The following is a 20,256-nucleotide window of genomic DNA, read 5'->3' as shown; positions in this document are numbered from 1 at the left end:
ATTTAATATACTTAAGCAAGTTACATGGTTTGTTAAATGTAAGTGCAGTATAAACTATGCAAACAAAATCTGAAGGGGCTGGAGAGATGGCTCAATGGTTAAGGTGCTTGCCTACAGTGCCCAATCACTGGAGTTCGATTCCCCAGAACCCATGTAAAGACAGATGCAGACTGGGGCATGCATCTGAAGTTCATTTGCACTGGCTGTAGGCCCTAGTGCACCCATTCTCTGTCTCTCTTCCACCTCTCTCTGCTTGCAAATGAATAAAACATTTTTATAAAAGAGAATCTTACTAACTTTAGGTTAGGCATACTTTTTGAGATAGAAGAGACAACCCATTAAAAACAACAACAACAACTTTTAATCCCAGGCAGAGATGTAGGAGGATCACTGTGAGCCTGAGGCAACCCTGAAACTACACAGTGAATTCCAGGTCAGCATGGGCTAGAGTGAGACCCTACTTAAAACAAAAAAATGCTGGTGAGCTGGAGAGATGCCTTAGCAGTCATTACTAGTTAATACAAAAGACCCAGGTTTGATTCCCCAGTACCCACATAAAACCAGATGCATAAACATGTTCTGCACGCCTACCGCCACCGTTGAAATCCTCAGCACCCACGTAAAGCCAGATGTGTTAAGTGGTGCATACATGTGTAACCACAATGCACCTATGGTAATGGGAGGAAGTCAGGAGAATTCCAAATCTAATCTGACTTCACAGCATCAAACAAGAGACACTGTCTCAAGATCAAGTAAGAAAGAGGACCAGGTATGGTGGCACATGCCTTTAATCCCAGCCCTCTGGAGGCAGAGATAGGAGGATCACAGAGCACTGGACGCCACCCTGAGACCACAGAGTGAATTCCAGGTCAGGTGAACTAGAGTGAGAACCTACCTTGAAAAACCAAGAGAAAGAAAGAAAGAAAGAAAGAAAGAAAGAGAGAGAGAGAGAGAGAGAGAGAGAGAGAGAGAGAGAGAGGGAGGGAGGGAGAGGGGAAGGAAGGAAGGAAGGAAGGAAGGAAGGAAGGAAGGAAGGAAGGAAGGAAGGAAGGAAGGAAGGAAGGAAGGGGACCAGGGCTGGAGAGATGGCTCAGTGGGCAGCCCAGTTCGATTCCCTGGTACCCATGTAAAAACAGATGCAAAAAAAGTGGTGCATGGGGCTGAAGAGATGGCTTAGTGACTTAGGTGCTGGCCTGTGAAATCCAAGGACCCAAGTTTGATTCCCCAGAAACAAATTAAGCCAAATGCACATGATGGTACATGCAACATGCAACTGGAGTTCATATGCAGTGGCTAAAGGTCCTAGCACATCCATTCTCTCTCAAATTCAAAACTGAAAAAAAAAGTTGAATTAAGAGAAAAGTGGGGCTGGAGAGATGACTCAGTGGTTAAGGTGCTTGGTTACAATACCTGATGACCTGGGTTTGATTTCCTAGTACCTATATAACGACAGATACAACAAGTGGAACATGCATCTGGAGATCATTTGCAGTGGTTGAAGGCTCTAGTATGCCCATTCTCTCTGTGTGTCTCTCTCCCTGTCTTTCTGTTTATGTTTACCAACAAATAAAAAATGTTAAAAAGTGGTGAACAGCGATATGGTGGCACAGGCCTTTAATCCCAGCACTTGGGAGGCAGAGGTAAGAGAAGCGTTGTGAGTTCATAGGCACCCTGAGACTGCATAGTGAATCCCAGGTCATCCAGGCCAGGGCTAGAAGTAAGACCCTACCTGTGAAAAAAGAAAAAGAAAGAGTGGTAAATGCATCTGGAATTCGTTTGCAGCAGCTAGAGGTCCTGGTGTGCCCATTCATTTTCATTTTCCCTCACACTGTCTCTATTTCTCTCTCTTTTTCTGTCTGCAAATAGATGAATAAATAAAAATAAATTTAAAAACTAGGATCCGGATGTGCAGTGCACACCTTTAATTATAGCACTTGGAAGGCAGAAGTAGGAGGACTGCCATGAGCTCAAGGCCACCCTGAGACTAGAACATAGTGGGGTTAGGGATTTAGATCTCAAGGCCCACGGTCCAGTCCTTAGCACTGAAAATAAACAAACAAACAAACAAACACAGGACTTCCAGTTAAGGTGGAAGCACAGGAACCACGCCAAAGCAGCCTTGGGGAGAAAAAGAAAAAAAAAAAAAAAAAAAACAAACAAACCAAAGGCAAAATATACTCAACTAAAAAGTGAGGTGTATAAGAAATTACCAGCAGAGCTTCCCTCACCCCTTCCCCATGCCACCCGGGGGTGGGTACCTTGCTTCTAAGCCCCAAGCTCAAAGTTGTGGCACCTTAGCTTGTCGACACAGACCCCACAGGTACGGCTGTGGGAGGCCCCTGGTCAGTCTGCCCCAGAGGTGTAGCCTCGACTTTCTTTCTCGGCACTCTCCCCCGCTGACCCGGCGGGGTGGTCCTCATGGACAAGACCACTGGTGAAGAAAGCTAACCGCTGAGACACTGAGCAGTTCTTGTCATGTTTAAGCTTAGCTGGGTCCTTTCAAGTTTGTTTTCACAGCTACTAGGTTAAATAGTTTGCACTATTTTTGCAATAAATTCATGGAAAACCTAACAGTTACTTGCTTTTGTTTCTTACTGTGTGTATATAAACTCATACTGAAAGTTTGGCATAGTGGTTGTTCACCTCCTTACATAGGCCCTAACATGCACAGAATGCTGTAAGTCTGATGAAGATGATGTGAATCGTATTTTATAAAGTTATTTTGTATGGTGTCGATTTTGTTTTGCCTCATAGTATGTCAGCAAAAAATTAAATAAAACTCCTCATATTAAAAAAAAGAAAGAAAGAAATTACCAGCAGAGAAGTGGAGAGAGGAGAGACCCAGAGCCCACATGGGCAGGCAGAAGTGGCTCCCACAGCAGCACTACCAGGTCCGCGGGGCCACAGCTGCAAGGCTCAGCTTGAGCTGAAAAAGCCTGAAGGGAAGACCACAGTGAACAATGGAGGACCAGATCACGAAATAGAGGATCACGTGGACCAGAGGGAGAACTAGAGCCACCACCCACAGCCTCCCTTCCCCCACCGCAAGCCAGCAAAGGAGACGAGGGGAAGGGAGCTTGCAGCACCCAGCAACAGCGACCAGACCAGCGATCCCATGACCCAGTCAACCTACTTGAACCCACAGCTCACCAAAGAGGGACCCAAGCAGGAGCGCAGCATAACTGAGACCAAAATCATTCCAAAAGGTAACTGGGATTACACCAGGTCAGTACCTGCCTAATAAACCTGGTATATAGGCCTGAACCGAAGTGCTAATTGTACCTGACGTATCAGGATAAATTATATGTTAAATCTGATGGATGGTCAGATTTGCCATTCTTAAATAAACTATATTTTGGGCTTGTCATTTGTTGCTTCTTGATTTAAACAGTGGCTTTGTTTCCTCTTGTGTTGTACATTAGGGAAGGGTCTCACTTGATCACAAGCTGACTTGGAACCCTCAACAGACCAGAAATCTTAACCTCCTTATTGACAGGATTAAGGGTGTGGGGCACCACACACCTTAAGGGACAGTGTCGTTGTTAGGGGATCTGGTTGTCATAATACCTACTCTTGCATAAATATTCTGTGCTGTTTTTCATTGAATGTGTACATTGTTTAGTTGAATTTTAGAATCTGCCTGTATTTTGTTCCATTCAGCCTACTTGAATACTCTCACAGATGACAAATCCAATACCGAGTGTCACTTTTGTAGATACTCTGAGAGTCTTAAGAGCCACACCTAGTACATTAAGCTCCTACCCTGAAGATATATAACATCAGATTGATTGATACATCTAATAATACTGCAGCTGACTAGAAAATCCAGGCATTAAATTAATCCAATATGCAAAAATTTATACATTATAACACAAGAAACACCAAAAATCAAGACTATAAATCCAAGAAAAAGTATGAATGCATCAGAAATGACCTTCAGTGAGAATGAGTTAGAGGAAATGCCTGAGAAAAATTTCAAAAGAATGATTGTAAATATGTTCAAAGAGGTCAAAGAACAAATCAAAGGAGTCAAAGAGGAATTTAAAAAGGAAATCAAAGGAATCAAAGAAGCAGGACACCAATTTCATGAAATAAAGAAGGCAATACAAGACATAAATAAGGAAATAGAAATAACAAAGAAAAACCAGTCAGAATTACTAGCAATGAAGAACACAGTTAATGAAATAAAAAACTCTGCAGAAAATCTCATCCGTAGAATAGATGAAGGAGAGGACAGAATATCTAAGCTAGAAGACCAGGTGGCAGATCTAATACAGGCCAACAAAGAGAAAGACAAACTTATAGAAAAGTATGAGTGGAGGGCTGGAGAGATGGCTTAGTGGTTAAGCACTTGCCTGTGAAGCCTAAGGACCCCGGTCCGAGGCTCAGTTCCCCAGTACCCACATAAAACCAGATGCACAAAGTGGTACATACATCTGGAGTTCATTTGCAGTGGCCAGAGGCCCTGGCGCGCCCATTCTCTCTCTCAAATAAACAAACAAACAAACAACAAAAAAAGTATGAGTGGGAATGTCAAGATATTTGGGACACTATGAAAAGATCAAATATAAGAATTCAGGGCATAGGAGAAGGAGAAGACTTCCACTCCAAAGGCATAGTAGGCATCTTCAACAAAATCATAGAAGAAAATTTCCCCCAAATTGGGAAAGAGATGCCAATGCAGATACAGGAAGCCTTTAGAACCCCAGCCAGACAAAACCTGGAAAAAAACCTCTCCTTGCCATATTATAATCAAACTTCCAAACACACACACCAAAGAAAAAATATTGAAAGCAGTTAGAGAGAACAATCAAGTTACCTACAAAAGCAAGCCCATCAGGATTACAGCAGATTATTCAACACAAACTTTTAAAGCCAGAAGGGCTTGGAGTGATATATTCCAAGTTCTGAAAGACAACAAGCTTCAACCAAGGTTACTTTATCCTGAAAAGCTATCCATTCAAGTAGACGGAGAAATAAGGACATTCCATGACAAAAGCAGATTAAAGGAGTATTTGAAGACAAAACCAGCTCTACAGAAAATACATGATAGAATCCTCCATGCTGAAGAAAAGGAAAAGCGCACATCTAAGGAACCTGGAAATAACAAGCAATACTCAAATACTAGTTAACACAAGAGAGCACAGGTAGAACCGGAACCAAACACAAAAAAAATGGCAAACATAAATACATACCTTTCAATAATATCTCTTAGTATCAACGGCTTCAACGCCTCAACGAAAAGACATAGGTTTGCAGACTGGGTTAAAAAGCAGGATCCTACAATCTGTTGTCTCCAAGAAACTCACTTTTCTACAAAGGACAGACATTATCTTAGGGTGAAAGGTTGGAAGACGGTGTTTCAAGCAAATGGGCTAAGAAAACAAGCAGGGGTTGCTATCCTAATATCTGACAAGATAGACTTTAGTCCAACGTTAGTCAAGAAAGATAAGGAAGGTCACTTTATATTGATTAAGGGCACACTCCAACAGGAGGACATTACAATCCTAAACACATATGCACCTAACACGGGGGCTCTCAAATTCGTCAAACAAACACTATTAGAACTAAGGTCACAGATAACAGTACTGGGTGACTTTAACACCCCACTCTCATCAATTGACAGGTCATCCCGGGAAAAAATAAACAGAGAGGCATCTGGACTAAATGAGGTCATAGAAGGAATGGACCTAACAGATATATACAGGACATTTCATCCAAAGGCTGCAGAATATACATTCTTTTCAGCAGCACATGGAACATTCTCTAAAATAGACCATATATTAGGACACAAAGCAACTCTTAACAAATTCAGGAAAATTGAAATAATTCCTTGCATTCTATCTGACCACAATGGAATTAAACTACAAATCAGTAGCAAGAAAGGCTATAGAGCATACACAAAATCATGGAAACTAAACAATACACTACTAAATGATGAATGGGTCAATGAAGAAGTCAAGAAGGAAATCAAAAAATTTATAGAGTCAAATGATAATGAGAACACAACATATCAAAATCTCTGGGACACAATGAAGGCAGTTCTAAGAGGTAAATTTATAGCCCTAAGTGCCTATATTAGAAATTAGAAAGGTCGCAAGTAAACAACCTAATGCTTCACCTTAAAGCCTTGGAAAAAGAAGAACAAGGCAAACCAAAAATCAGTAGGCGGGAAGAAATAATAAAGATTAGGGCAGAAATTAATGAAATAGAAACAAACAAACAAACAAACAAAAAAGTCCAAAGAATTAATGAAACAAAGAGTTGGTTCTTTGAAAGGATAAACAAGATTGATAAACCCTTAGCAAATCTGACCAAAAGAAAGAGAGAAGAAACACAAATTAATAAAATCAGAGATGAAAAAGGTAACATCACAACAGATTCCAGAGAAATCCAAAAAATCATAGGGACATACTATAAAAGCATTTTCTCCACAAAGTATGAAAATCTGAAAGAAATGGATGATTTCCTTGATTTATATGACCTACCTAAATTAAATCAAAATGAGATTAATTACTTAAATAGACCTATAACAAACATGGAGATCCGAACAGTTATCAATAATCTCCCAACTAAAAAAAGCCCAGGCCCAGATGGGTTCACTGCTGAATTTTACCAGACCTTTAAGGAAGAGCTAACACTATTGCTTCTTAAGCTTTTCCAGGAAATAGAAAAAGAAGGAATTCTACCAAACTCCTTCTATGAGGCCAGCATCACCCTGATAGCAAAACCAGGCAAAGATAGAACAAAAAAAGAAAATTACAGACCAATCTGTATAAAAAATTTATACAGGGCTGGAGAGATGGCTTAGCAGTTAAGGCCATAAAGCCAACAGACCCAAATCTGATTCCCCAGTAGCCACATAAGCTAGATGAACAAGGTCAAGCATGTATCTGGAGTTCATTTGCTGTGGCTTGAGGCCATTGTGTGCTCAATCTCTCTCATGAAATATTGTTTTTGAAAAAGAATTTATGTGCCAAGAATAGGGGCCTGGGGAGATAGCTCAGTGGATAAAGGTGCATATTTGCAAAGCCTGCTGGCCTAGTTTCAATTTCCTAGCCACCCATGAAAAACCAGCAGTATAAAGCAGAACATGCAGCTAGAGTTCATTAGCAGTGGCAAGAGATCTTGGTGTGCCCATATTCTTTCCCTGCTCACAAATAAAAATTAAAAATTAAATTTTTTCCGGGCGTGGTGGCGCACACCTTTAATCCCAGCACTCGGGAGGCAGAGGTAGGAGGATCGCCGTGAGTTTGAGGCCACCCTGAGACTCCATAGTGAATTACAGGTCAGCCTGGGCCAGAGTGAGACCCTACCTCGAAAAAGCAAAAAAAAAAAAAAAAAAAAAAAAATTAAAATTTTAAGTTAAATTTTTAAAATTAGGGCCAGACATGGTGGTGCAGACCTTTAATCCCAGCATTCAGAAGGGAGAGAGGTAGGAGGATAGCTATGAGTTTGAGGCCAGCCTGAGACTACAGAATGAATTCCAGGTCAGCCTGAGCTAGAGCGAGACCCTACCTTGAAAAAAACCAATTACAAAAAGAAAAAGAGAAAGGGGAGAGGACCAGCCGGACATGGTGGTACACGCCTTTAATTCCAGCACTCAGGAAGCAGAGCTAGGACTGCTGTGAGGCCAACCTGAGACTATATAGTGAATTCCAAGTCAGCCTGAGCCGAAAAACAAAACAAAACAAAACAGAACAAAAGGGGAAGAGGACCAATACCTCAAGGTTGTCCTCTAACTGCCATACTGCAACACATTAGCATGCCTAAGTGAATTCCAAGACAGCCTGGGCTACAGTGAGACCCTACCTTGAAAAACAAAATTTGAAAGAAAATAAAAGAGAGCTAGCAGGGGCTGAAGAGACAGCTTAGCAGTTAAACACACTTGCTGCAAAGCTTGCCAACCTGGTTTCAATTCCCCAGCCACCCACATAAAGCTGGACACAAAATGTGATGCAAATGTCTGCTGTTCATGCTTAGTGGCTAGAGACCCTGGCCATGTGAACATGTGTGCACACACATGTACTATACACATGTGCATCAACACACAAACAACCAGAGATGGAGCTGGGACACTTGCTCAGTGGCTAACAGCTTTTTGCTTGCCAGACCAGGTACAATGCCCAAGTCATTCATCTAAGATAAAAGCAAAACTGCCACGAGCCTCTGCAAGAGGCTCTAGAATTTATGCAAATAAACAAACACACAAATAAACTTAAACATGTAGAAATGATGACTCTAAGATGGGTTTGATGGCACACACCTTTAATCCCAGAACCCGGGAGGCAGAGGTAGGAGGATTGCCAAGTGTTTGAGGCCACCCTGAGCTAAAGTGAAACCCTACCTCGAAAAACAAACAACAATAACAAAAAAACCAACCAAACAAACAAAAAGAAATGATGACACTATATTTCCTAAAACATCTTCAATCTGAAGAATAGAAAATGACAAATATAAAGATATAAAAACCTACCTGGTGTGGTGGCACATACCTTTAATCCCAGCACTCAGGAGGTAGAGGTAGGAGCATCACTGTGAGTTCAAAGCCAGCCTGGGACTACACAGTGAGCACCAGGTCAGCATGGGCTTGAGTAGTGAGACCCTACCTTGAAAAAAAAAAAAAAATCATACATTTACCTCACCTACATATACATACACATAAATATATATAAACATCTACATCCATCCCAAGGGTAAAAATATGTAAAAAGCAGCCGGCCCGGTGACGCACACCTTTAATCCTAGCACTTGGGAAGCAGAGGTAGGAGGATCACTGTGAATTTGACCCTGAGACTACACAGTGAATTCCAGGTCAGCCAGGGAGAGACCCTACCTCGAAACAACAACAAAAATATGTAAAACCTCCTCAAATTACTTATCTTTGTGTTCAACCCCTAAAAAGATTTTACAAACAGTTTTCAATAGATTCCAATATATTTTTTTATTTTTGTTTTTCGAGGTAGCCCTGGCTGACATGTTATTCACTATGTAGTCTCAGGGTTGCCTCGAAATCACGGCGATCCATCTACCTCTGCCTCCCAAGTGCTGAGATTAAAGGCATGCACCACCACGCCCGACGATTCCATTTTTAAGGGGTTGAGAGTCTGTAGTTAAGACCTCACTCTATACTCCAGGTGGACCTAGAGATGACTCTGTAGCCCCATGCTGGACTCAAACTCATGGTAATCCTCCTACCTCAGACTCCAAAAGTGCTGGGATTAAAGATATAGGATACCATACCTGGCTCAGATTTCATTTTTCCCTATGTCTCATAAGCAATATGAAATACAGGAAAAGTAAAAAAAAAGCATGCACACACACACACACAAAAAAGAGAAAATAATAAAAATATTTTTTAAAAAAGAAAAAAATGAAATGCAGGAAAAGTGCTATACGAACTTACCATTTGCACAACAGACTCCCTTAAACGTGATTCTTCTTCAGTCATGAGAGTTAACTCTTTGCAGACCATAGCAGCCAGCCCCACATCTAAACATTCTGGATCTGCTGCCATCTTGAAAATGAGTTCCTCATGTGAGAAGACACAATGGCGCCTCAGTCGTCGGTAATGATTTACACACTGACGTCCAATGGGCAGCTGGAAACAAGAGACTTCCAAATTAAATGACTTGATTATGACATATTCTAACACACAACACTTATTTACCCATTAAGTCCTCCAGTTCATTAAAAAGACAGAATAAGAAGGGGCATGATGGTGCACATCTTTAATCCCTGCACTCTGAAGGCAGAAGTAGAAGGACTGCCATGAGTTTGAGGCCACACTGAACTACATAAACTTCCAGGTCAGCCTGGTCCAGAATAAGACCCTACCTTGAAGAACAAAAACAAAAACAAAAGCAAAAAACAGAAGACAAAATAATAAATCCCATCTAAACCGCCCTTCTCAAAGAAAATGCCCATAATCTGAGATGCTAAGATCCTGGCCTAAACTGATAACTTCCTTCTCTACCCTGTATATATTAAGATGATAGAGGGATAGAGAGATGGCTTAGTGGTTAAGGCACTTGCCTGTGAAACCTAAGGACCTAGGTTCGATTCCCCAGTACATACATAAGCCATATGTACAAGGTGGCACATGCATCTAGAATTTGTTTGCAATAGCTAGAGGCATTAGTGTGGCCATTCGCTCTCTCAAATACATGATTTTTTTTTTTCTTTAAGAAGCTAGAGCCAGACACTGACATAAGCTTGTAATCACAGGAGTTCAAGGCCATCCTTGGGTACATACCAAGTTCAAAAGCAAAAAAAAAATGTTCTTTAGGCTGGAGAGATGGCTTAGTGGTTATGAGGTTGCCTATGAAGCCTCAGGACCCTGGTTCAAGGCTCAATTCCCCAGGACCCATGTTAGCCAGATGCACAAGGGGGCGCACACGTCTGGAGTTCATTTGCAGTGGCTGGAGGCCCTGGCGCGCCTATTCTCCCTGTGTCTCTATCTGCCTTTCTCGCTCTGTCTGTCACTATCAAATAAATAAATAAATAATGAACAAAAAATTTTTTTTTTAAATGTTCTTTAAGATAAATTCTGAAAATTTCTACCACTACCAATCTATAAACCAAGCATCTATTCTCTCTCTCCTTTCTCCTCCCTCTTTTGGATTTCAACTGCTTTCCAAAAAGCTATGGTGTCTGTTGCAGTCAGGTTTGCATTGCTGGTAGAAATCACCTAACCAAGAGCAGCTGTAGGAAGAAAAGAGGTTTATTTTGGCTTCCAGACTCTAGGGGAAGCTCCATGATGGCAGGGGAAAACGATGGCATGAGCAGAGGGTGGACATCACTCCCTGGCCAACATCAGGTGGACAACAGGAACAGGAGAGTGTGCCAAACAGTGGCAAGGGGAAACTGGCTATAACACCCATATATCCGCCTCCAACAATACACCACCTCCAGAAGGCATTAATTCCCAAATCTCCACCAGCTGGGAATCTAGCATTCAGAACAACTAAGCTTATGTGGGATACATGAATGAAACCACCACAGTGTCTAAAATAGAGAGACAGAGACAGAAAGAATTGGCGTGCCAGAGCCTCAGCCACTGAAATCAAATTCCAGAAGCTTGTGCCATCTATTGGGCATGTGTAAACTTGTGGTTGCCATATCTCTTATCTTTGTGCTTCTTCTGGCTTACATAGGATCTGGAGAGTTGAACATGGGTGCTTAGGCTTCGTAGACAAGCACCTTAACTGCTAAGCCATCTCTCCAGCCCATGTGCGTGTGTATGAGCACACCAGGATTCTTGCTGCTACAAATGAATACCTGACACTTGAATTTGTCCCACTTTTGTGTCTGGCTTACATGGGTGATTTTTGAATTGAATCTGGGCCATCAAGCTCTGCAAGTGCCTTTAACACATGAGCCAACTTTTCAGCCCCATAACTGTGTTAGGAATCACTGCATTGTCATTTCCACATTTCGAAACCGGAAAGTGCTAAGAGAAAATAAAGATTACAAGAATCATATTTCTGCAGAAAAGGATTCATAAAATAACTATTCAAGCACAACAGGGAAAATACTGAATCAAGAATGTGATGGAGGGCTGGAGAGATGGCTTAGCGGTTAAGCGCTTGCCTGTGAAGTCTAAGGATCCTGGTTCTAGGCTCAATTCCCCAGGACCCACGTTAGCCAGATGCACAAGGGGGCGCACGTGTCTGGAGTTCGTTTGCAGTGGCTGGAGACCCTGGTGCACCCATTTTCTCTCTCTTTCTATCTGCCTCTTTCTCTCTCTGTCAATCTCAAATAAATAAATAAGAATGAACAAAAAAAAAAAAATTAATAAAAAAAAGAATGTGATGGAAATTCTAAATGACAATAGCTACTCCAGAACCTCCTGAAATATTCGTAAGCCCTAACCAGATCCCAGTGGAGCAAACATGGCTACTGAGCTGCATTTCATAGGGTTGTTAGTAGACGTACAACAGCCACTTGCTATAGAACAGACCCAGTCAGCAGTACAGAAGTTCACAGCTTCAGCAAAGTTGTAGCCCTGGTTAAATCCAGAGTGATAGGCACGAGGAAATGTCACAACAAACTCTCCAGCACACTGATTAGTCCTGTACACCTAAATTCAAGTTGGGAACAGGGATACAAAAAATAAAACAGATTTTATCAGTTTCAAAAGCATTTTGTAAAGTTGAAAACATTTAAGTACATACACATCAGAAACATAAAATTTTTATTTTTTTGGTTTTTTGAGGTAGGGTCTCATGCTAGCCCAGACTAACCTGGAATTCACAATGTAGTCTCAGGATGACCTCAAATTCATGGTGATCCTCCTACCTCTGCCTCCCAAGTGCTGGGATTAAAAGTGTGTACTACAACACCAGGTTAGAATTAGCTTCTTAAGATATTTATAAATTATAATTTAATATAAGAATTAACAGGCAAAAAATCAAACAATGTTATTCTCTTTATTATAAGCTATTACTCATTAGTTTCCTAATTTGATAAGTTATTTTTTTCCTTTTTCTTTGTTTTGAGGTAGGGTCCCACTCTAGCACAGGATTATCTAGAATTCACGAATCCACCATGTCTCATTGTGCCTAGAATTCTCAGTGATCCTCCTACATCTGCCTCCCAAGTGCTGGGATGAAAGGCATGTGCAAGCATGCCCAACTTTGGATTTTTTTTTTTTTTTTTTTAGGTAGAGTCCCACTCTAGCCCACTATGACCTGGAACTCACTCTGCAGTCCTAGCCTGGCCTTGAACTCACAGCGATTCTCCTACCTCTGTCCTGAGTGCTAGGATTAAAGGTGTACACCACTATGCTCAAGACTCTTTTCTGTAAAAAATAAGTAAATAAGTTTTTAAAATGTATTTGCAAGAGGGGGAAACGAATGAATGAATATGGGCATTCCAGGGCCTCTTGCTGAGGCAAACGAACTCCAGATGCATGTGCCACATTGCACATCTGGCTTTAGGTGGGGACTGAGGAATCAAACACAGGCTGTTAGGCTTTGCAAGCAAGAACCTTTAACTGCTGAGCCATCTCTCCAACCCATGAGCCTCAAATTCAAACTACTAGAACCTGATAAGGTATAAATATGATAAGCTTGGGGCATGGTAGTACATGCCTTTAATCCCAGCACATGGGAAGCAGAGGTAGGAGGACCGCCACGAGTTCGAGGCTACCCTGAGAATACAGAGTGAATTCCAGGCCAACCTGGGCTAGAGTGATACCCTACCTTGAAAGGCAACAAAAATTTGATAAGCTTGCTACGACACATAGTTAAATATTAATCATTTCTTGTTTTGGGAGGATCTGGAGGTGGAACCCAAACCCTTGTTGCATATTATACAATTGCTCTACTGCTGAGTTACCTACTGCCAAGTCAGGTTTTTTGGTTGTTCTTGTTTCAAGGTAGGGTCTCACTCTAGCCCAGGATGACTGGGAATTCACTATGTAGTTTCAGGCTGGCCCCGGACTCATGGCAATCCTCCTACCTCTGCCTCCCGAGTGCTGGGATTAAAGGCATGCACCATCCCCTCTGGCTCCAAGTCATTTTTTATTTCTTGCTTTGACGTTCAGGCTAGAATTGAACTTGCAGTCTTCCTGTTTCTACCTCCTGAGTTTTGGGTTTATAGGTATACACTCCCATACCTACTCATAACTTTGAAAATATGCATAGTAATAAACTGTAGATAAGTAACTTCTGTGGCACTAATTTTAACTTCAAAGAATTAAATTATACTAGACTTTTTTTTTCAAGGTAGGGTCTCACTCTAGCCCAGGCTGATCAGGAGCTTATGTAGTTCTAGGCTGGCCTCCAACTCACAGTGATCCACTAACCTTTGCCTCGCAAGTGTTGGGATTAAAGGCGCGCTACACATCATGCCTAGCATAGTAGACTTTTCAAGACCACATACTCGTAAAATTCAGAAAAGCCAGGCATGATGGTTTACTTGGGAGGCAGAGGTTGAATTCAAGTACAGCCTGAATTCCACGTCAGCCAGGCTAGAATGACACCCTACTTCAAAAAACAAAAACAAACAGAAAATCCCTGAAATCTTTGTATTAAAATAAAAATTACTGGACATGAGAGATGGCTCAACAGTAAAGGTGGTTGCCTACAAAGCCTAAACAATCTCTCTGCCTCTCTCAAAAAAATAAATATTATAAACCAAGCATGGTATTATACCTTTAATCTCAACACTGAGGAGGCAGAAATAGGAGAATCTCTGCAAGTCTGAAGCCAGCCTGGGATCACAGAGTGAGTTCTAGGTCAGCCTGCACCAGACTGAGACCCTATCTTGGGGAGAAGGGAAAAACAAAACAAAAAAAAAAAAAAAAAGACTTAAAATATGGATAAATAGAGATTTTTAAAGAATAAGATTTATTTTTTGAGGCAAGCTCAAGAGACTGGCTTTTTTTTTTTTTTAAATGCAAAAGTGAGAGTGAGAGAGACAGAATTGGCATGCCAGGGCCTCCAGCCACTGTAATCAAACTACAGACACAAGCACCACATAGTGTGCATGTGTAACCTTGCGTACTTGTATTACATGTCACCTTACATCTGGCTTACAAGGGACCTGGAGAGTCGAACATGGGCCCTTAGGCTTTGCAGGCAAGCGCCTTAAGTGCAAAGCCAACTCTCCAGCCCAAAATATGAGATTTTGTTCAAACAAGAGTCATTTACTGAAGCAGAAGAATATGCCAATTGGCAGCTGTACATAAATAACGATTCATATTTTTCCTTTCTAGTCACATAAACATTCCATTCAGGTTTTATATTCTAATTTGGCTAGAAAGTATGACCTCTTACTTCCAGTTACAAAACATATGATTTTATTAATCAAAAGCTATATAACCTTGAAAAGAAGATATAAAAAGACTCACAGGCACACCATGCTCCATTAGCACATTGGGGTTCATGATGGTGACTAACTGATGTAGGAGATCAGGCTGGGATTCAAATAACTCAGGAGCCAGCTCCCTCATCACCTCCTCCAGTTGTTCTGCAGCATGAGATGGCACACCATACCATGTCTTTGGCTCTCCCCTAGCAAAAGAAATTACTGTTTAGCTAGGTAAAGCATGGTACCAATGAAGCCAAGATCTCTGATTTAAGCCCACTCTATAATTAACCATCTAATAATCAATGGCTACTGATTATATGGCCAGAATACTGAAAACAATCTCATACATCTTTACTATTGTTGACAAAAGATGGTAAAGTGCCAAGTGTGGTGGCTCATGTCTTTAATCCTAGCACTTGGGAAGCAGAGGTAGGAGGATCGCTGTGAATTCAAGGCCACCCTGAGACAGCACAGGTCAGCCTGAGCTAGAGTGAGACCCTACCTCAGAAAACCACACACATACACACACAAAAAAAAAGAAGGTAAGGCTAGAGTATACGGATAGGCAGCAGATATACAAGTTACCATTAGAAAAATCAACTCCTAGGGCTGGAAAGATGGCTTAGCAATTAAGGCCCTTTGCCTGCAAAGCTTAAGGACCTAGGTTCAGCTCTCCAGAACCTATGTAAGCCAGCTGCACATGAGGGCATATGCATCTGGAATTCATCTGCAGTGGCTACAGGCCCTAGCACATCTACTTTTCTCTCTCGCTTTCAAATAAATAAATATTTCAATAATAATAAAAAAGAGAACCAACTCCAAAAACATGAACAGATAATTGTATCTTCAAAAGGAAATAGGTTACATGAAGAACACTGCTCCAAAATACACTTTTTTAAAATTTTTATTTTTTCTGTTTTATTTGTTTATTTGAGAGGGACAGACAGAGAGAGAATGAGGTGGGGGGGGGTGCCGAAGGAGGGGGGGATGGGCACGCCAGGGCCTCCAGCCACTACAAACGAACTCCAGACGCGTGCACCCCCTTGTGCATCTGGCTAACGTGGGTCCTGGAGAACTGATCCCTGAACCGGGGTCCCTAGGCTTCACAGGCAAGCTCTTAACCGCTGAGCCCCAGGGCGCACATGTCTGGAGTTCATTTGTAGTGGCTGGAGGCCATGGCACGCCCATTCTCTCTCTCTTTATCTGCCTCTTTCTCTCTATCTGTTGCTCTCAAATAAATAAATGAACAAAAAAAAATGTTTTTAAATCATTAATGCCATCCATGGTGGCACAAGCCTTTAATCCCAGCACTCGGGAGACCGAGGTAGGTGGATTGCTGTGAGTTCGAGGCTACCCACCATGAGACTACAGAGTGAATTCAAGGTCAGCCTAGACTAGAGTGAAACCCTACCTTGAAAACACAAAAAAAATTAATAACAATAATAGTAATAATACCGAATGAGAAACTGGCTAATAAGTGAAAAAGAAGTGAATTACAAAAAATGCAGCAAATAAATTTAATGAGTACATATATAACTTGGGCAGTTTGGAGGAAAATGTTAATTAAAAAAATTCAAAATTAACATTCTGAAAACTAGGGTTCTTGGTCATATAAACTTTTTGTTGGTTTGTCTTTCTTTTAGAGGTAGGGTCTTACTCTAACTCAGGCTGACTTGGAATTCACTATGAAGTCTTAGGGTGGCCTCAAACTCACAGTGATCTTCCTACCTCTGCCTCCCAAGTGCTGAAATTAAAGGTGTGCACTACCACACCAGGCTGGTTATATAAACTTTTAAACATCCTCTTTTTGCCTATCAAAATAAGTCTGATATATAGTTTAGAGGTTCAATGTGTACCCAGGATGCATGAGACCCCTAAGACTGCAGAAATAATATTTAGTAGTGTTATTTTCCCATACACTAAATAAGCATCATTTTAGGCTAAGACTCTAGGATCTGCTACTTGAATACCCTTTAAAAAGGAAGGTGACCTGAGACAACTCACCTTCCCTCTTCAATGAACTATGCTACTTTTGAGTAAAAAATACCTGTCATGTAAGTTCTCCCTAATGTTACCTAACATTATTACATCTTTACAAAGGGGAAGGGGGACTGGAGAGATGGCTTAGCAGTTAAGGTGTTTGCCTGCATGGCCAAAGGATCCTGGTTCAATTCCCCAGTACCCACATAAGCCGGATGCACAAGGTGGCGCATGCATCAGGTGTTCATTTGCAGTGGCTGGAGGCCCTAGTGTGCCCATTCTCTCTGTCTCTCTCCCCCTCCATCCTTCTCTTTCAGACAAATAAAATATATTTAAAAAAATAAATTAAAAAAAGGGAAAGGGGCTGCAGAGATGGCTTAACAGTTAAAGTATGTGCCTGCAAAGCCTAAAGACCCAGGTTTGATTCCCCAGTACCCATGTAAGCAGTGGCTAGAGGCCCTGGCATGCCCGTTCTCTCTCACTTTCAAATAAATTTAAAAACAAAAAATTTTTAAAGGGGGGGGGCGGGAGTGAGTGTCTTAGGAGATGGTTCAGTAGTCAAACGGTGTTTACTGGCAAAGTCTGCTGATCCGAGTTTGATCCTTCCAGTATCCATACAAAATCAGACATGAAAGTGGTGTCTGTGCCAATGATCTCAACAGGCTATGACAACAGGAGGCACAGCCAGGAAAATGTGAAGAATATGGAGCAGTTACACTGCTATTTCTCTGCAGCAACAAAAGACTCTCCCAAAGATAGAGTGGAAAATGAGCATAGACAATTCACGGGTTCCATCTGACCACCACCTGTATCCCCATCCCTCCCAAATGATGTTAAAAGAAAAAGATAAGGCCAAGTGTGATGGCACATGTCTATAACCCCAACATTAAGGAGGTAGAAGCAGGAGGACCAGGGCACCTTAAGGTTATCACCAGTTGCATAACAAAGCAACCTGAGCCACATAAGATTTGGAATTAAAATGAAAACAAAACAAAACAAAAAACTAGGGTTACTGAGCTCAGTGATAGAACATGTGATTGGCATATGTAAGGTCCCCCGGATTTGATCCCAAACAAGCCCCCAACACAAAAATTCAGTGGGTGTGGTCGTGAACAGCTTTAATACCAGCACTCAGGAGACGAAAGTAGGAGGACTACTGTGAGTTCAAGGCCAGCCTGAGACTACATAGTGAAATATAGGTCAGCCAGGGTTAGAGCGAGACCCCACCCCAAAAAACAACAAAACAAAACAAAATCACTAAGTGCATTTGCTATACAAGATTGTACATACCAGTGCAAATAGTTAATGGAATAACTCCAGTGATCTTCAATGTGCCAGCAAAAAGAAGAAAAACACATTCCCACATACAGCCATGGTACCTTCATACCAGAAATGTCCACATTAATATGTGCAAGGACAGATTGTTCCAGGACTGGCATGTTATTCAAATTCCAACCAGAAAGTGCATATTCCTATAAGAGAAAAAAATGTTAAATAAAAGAATTGACTCTGAGCTCAACCAAAACATGAGATTCTACTACATAGGCAAATATTTATAATGCCAATCATTTAACTAAATAGTTAATAATCTTTTTTTTAAGTTTTAAAATTTTCTTTTCTTGGTTTATTTCATTTCAGATGGAACTGTAAATACAAATAACATGTAGGTACCATCATGCCTCTCTTCCTTTGTACCATGCATTGTACAGCCCCGAATAGTGTTGTTGTGGCCATTTACAATGTTGTTATAGTTTGTAATTTTTGTGCATAGCAGTCAGTCAATGGATGGAGCCAGTGCACACAGATATTACCCCAAATCCTCTGGTTCTTCTGGCTTACTTTAGAACATTTCCCTAAGCATTGGTGGCTGTGTTTTTAGTCGATTCTAACTATGAGAGTTAATAATCTTTTCTAGGTTCTACCAGGACTTTCCTTTATTTTATGTATCTCTAATTTACTCTGGAACATAGGAGCAGGCACATTATCTAATTTGCAGCAATACTTTATGTTCTAATGATGCAGAAAGTTACTACCACCTTGCCTCAGTAGAAGAATTAGGGCGAGGCAGAGAGAGAATGGACAATCCAGGGCCTTCAACCACTGCAAACAGACTCTAGTTGCATGTGCCAGTTTGTGCATGTGGCTTGTATGGGTCCTGGGAAATCAAACCTGGGTCCTTTGGATTTGCAGGCAAGTGCCTTAACCGCTAAGCCATCTCTTATTTATCAGAGTCAGAGATGGAGGGAGGGAGAGGGGACAAATACAAATATACAGAAAGGGCACACGAGGGCCTCCAGCCACTGCAAATGAACTCTAGATGTATGCACCACCTTGTGCACCAGGCTTAATGGGTCCTGGGGAATCGAACCTGGGTCCTTAGGCTTTCACAGTCAAGTGCCTTAAGTGCTAAGCCATCTCTCCAGCCCAAATTTAATAAATTTTAATACTAACAAAGAAATCCGTTCCACAGACGAGTCTAAAAGAAACTGAAATTCCCAGGAACAACTGAGACAAAAGACAAAATAAAAAAAGAGGCTATTATCAGAGTTTAAATGAGGATTTACTTTTTTAGAGAAAGAGAGAACTGGTGCACCAGGGCCTCAGTCACTATAATCAAATGCCAGACACTTGGGCCACCTAGTGGGCATGTGTGACCTTGTGCTTGCCTCATCTTTGTGCATCTGGCTAATGTGGGATCTGGAGAGTCAAACATGGGCCCTCAGTCTTCGCAGACAAACAACCAAACTGCTAAGCCATCTTTCCAGCCCTAAATGGTGATTTTCAATTGGATGTAGGAACGTAAAACTGAATTTCAAACACCCATCCTGGATGTAGAGACTTATAGTATTTATAAGCATTATGCAGAACATTTCTAAAGGATTCATAGAATAAACCATCTTCATAAAGATTCATAAAGGAAAAGATTCTAACCTATTTGCCTTTTACCAAAACATCTTTTTTTTCAAAAATTTTTTTTTATTAACAACTTCCATGATTATAAAAACATCATATGGTAATGCCCTCCCTCTGCCTACTTTTCCCTTTTAAACATCTTTTTAAAAATAAAGGAATTTATTTATTTATTTGCAAGGAGAGAGACAGAGAGAATGGGCATGCCAGGGCGTGTAGCCTTTGCAAATGAACTCCATATGCATGCACCACTTCGTGCATCTGACTTTACATGGGTACTAAGGAACTCGGGTGGTTAGGTTTTTGCAGGCAAGTGCCTTAACCAAAGAGCCATTGCTCCAGCCCTCCCAAAACTGCTTTACACTAGGAAAAATCATATGTGACAACAAAGCACACTGAATACAACGGCAGAAAAGCAAATTCAATCTATTAAAATGTTCATAGTTGAGCCTAGGTACAGGTATTAAAAGAAATGTTTAATTTTACGTTTAGGAGCTTCTATATTATGACACTGGCCTACAAATCCTCCAGGACTAGGTTCAATTCTCA

The 20,256-nt window shown here is 41.2% G+C and overlaps 1 protein-coding gene across 1 annotated transcript in view; it reads right to left on the bottom strand.

Moving 5' to 3' along the window:
- The window catches only part of Kdm5a (lysine demethylase 5A), a 137,856-nt gene that overhangs the window by 56,384 nt on the left and 61,216 nt on the right, over window positions 1-20,256 (bottom strand). Inside the window, 4 exon segments of the mRNA XM_045137268.1 lie at window positions 9,407-9,601; window positions 11,963-12,082; window positions 14,858-15,020; window positions 18,088-18,269. Coding sequence (XP_044993203.1) covers window positions 9,407-9,601; window positions 11,963-12,082; window positions 14,858-15,020; window positions 18,088-18,269 — 660 coding nt within the window.

Source organism: Jaculus jaculus, chromosome 18 (assembly GCF_020740685.1).
Source record: "Jaculus jaculus isolate mJacJac1 chromosome 18, mJacJac1.mat.Y.cur, whole genome shotgun sequence".
Lineage (NCBI taxonomy): Eukaryota > Metazoa > Chordata > Mammalia > Rodentia > Dipodidae > Jaculus > Jaculus jaculus.
The sequence above is the reverse complement of the archived record's forward strand: the minus strand, read 5'-3'. Positions and strand labels throughout refer to the sequence as shown.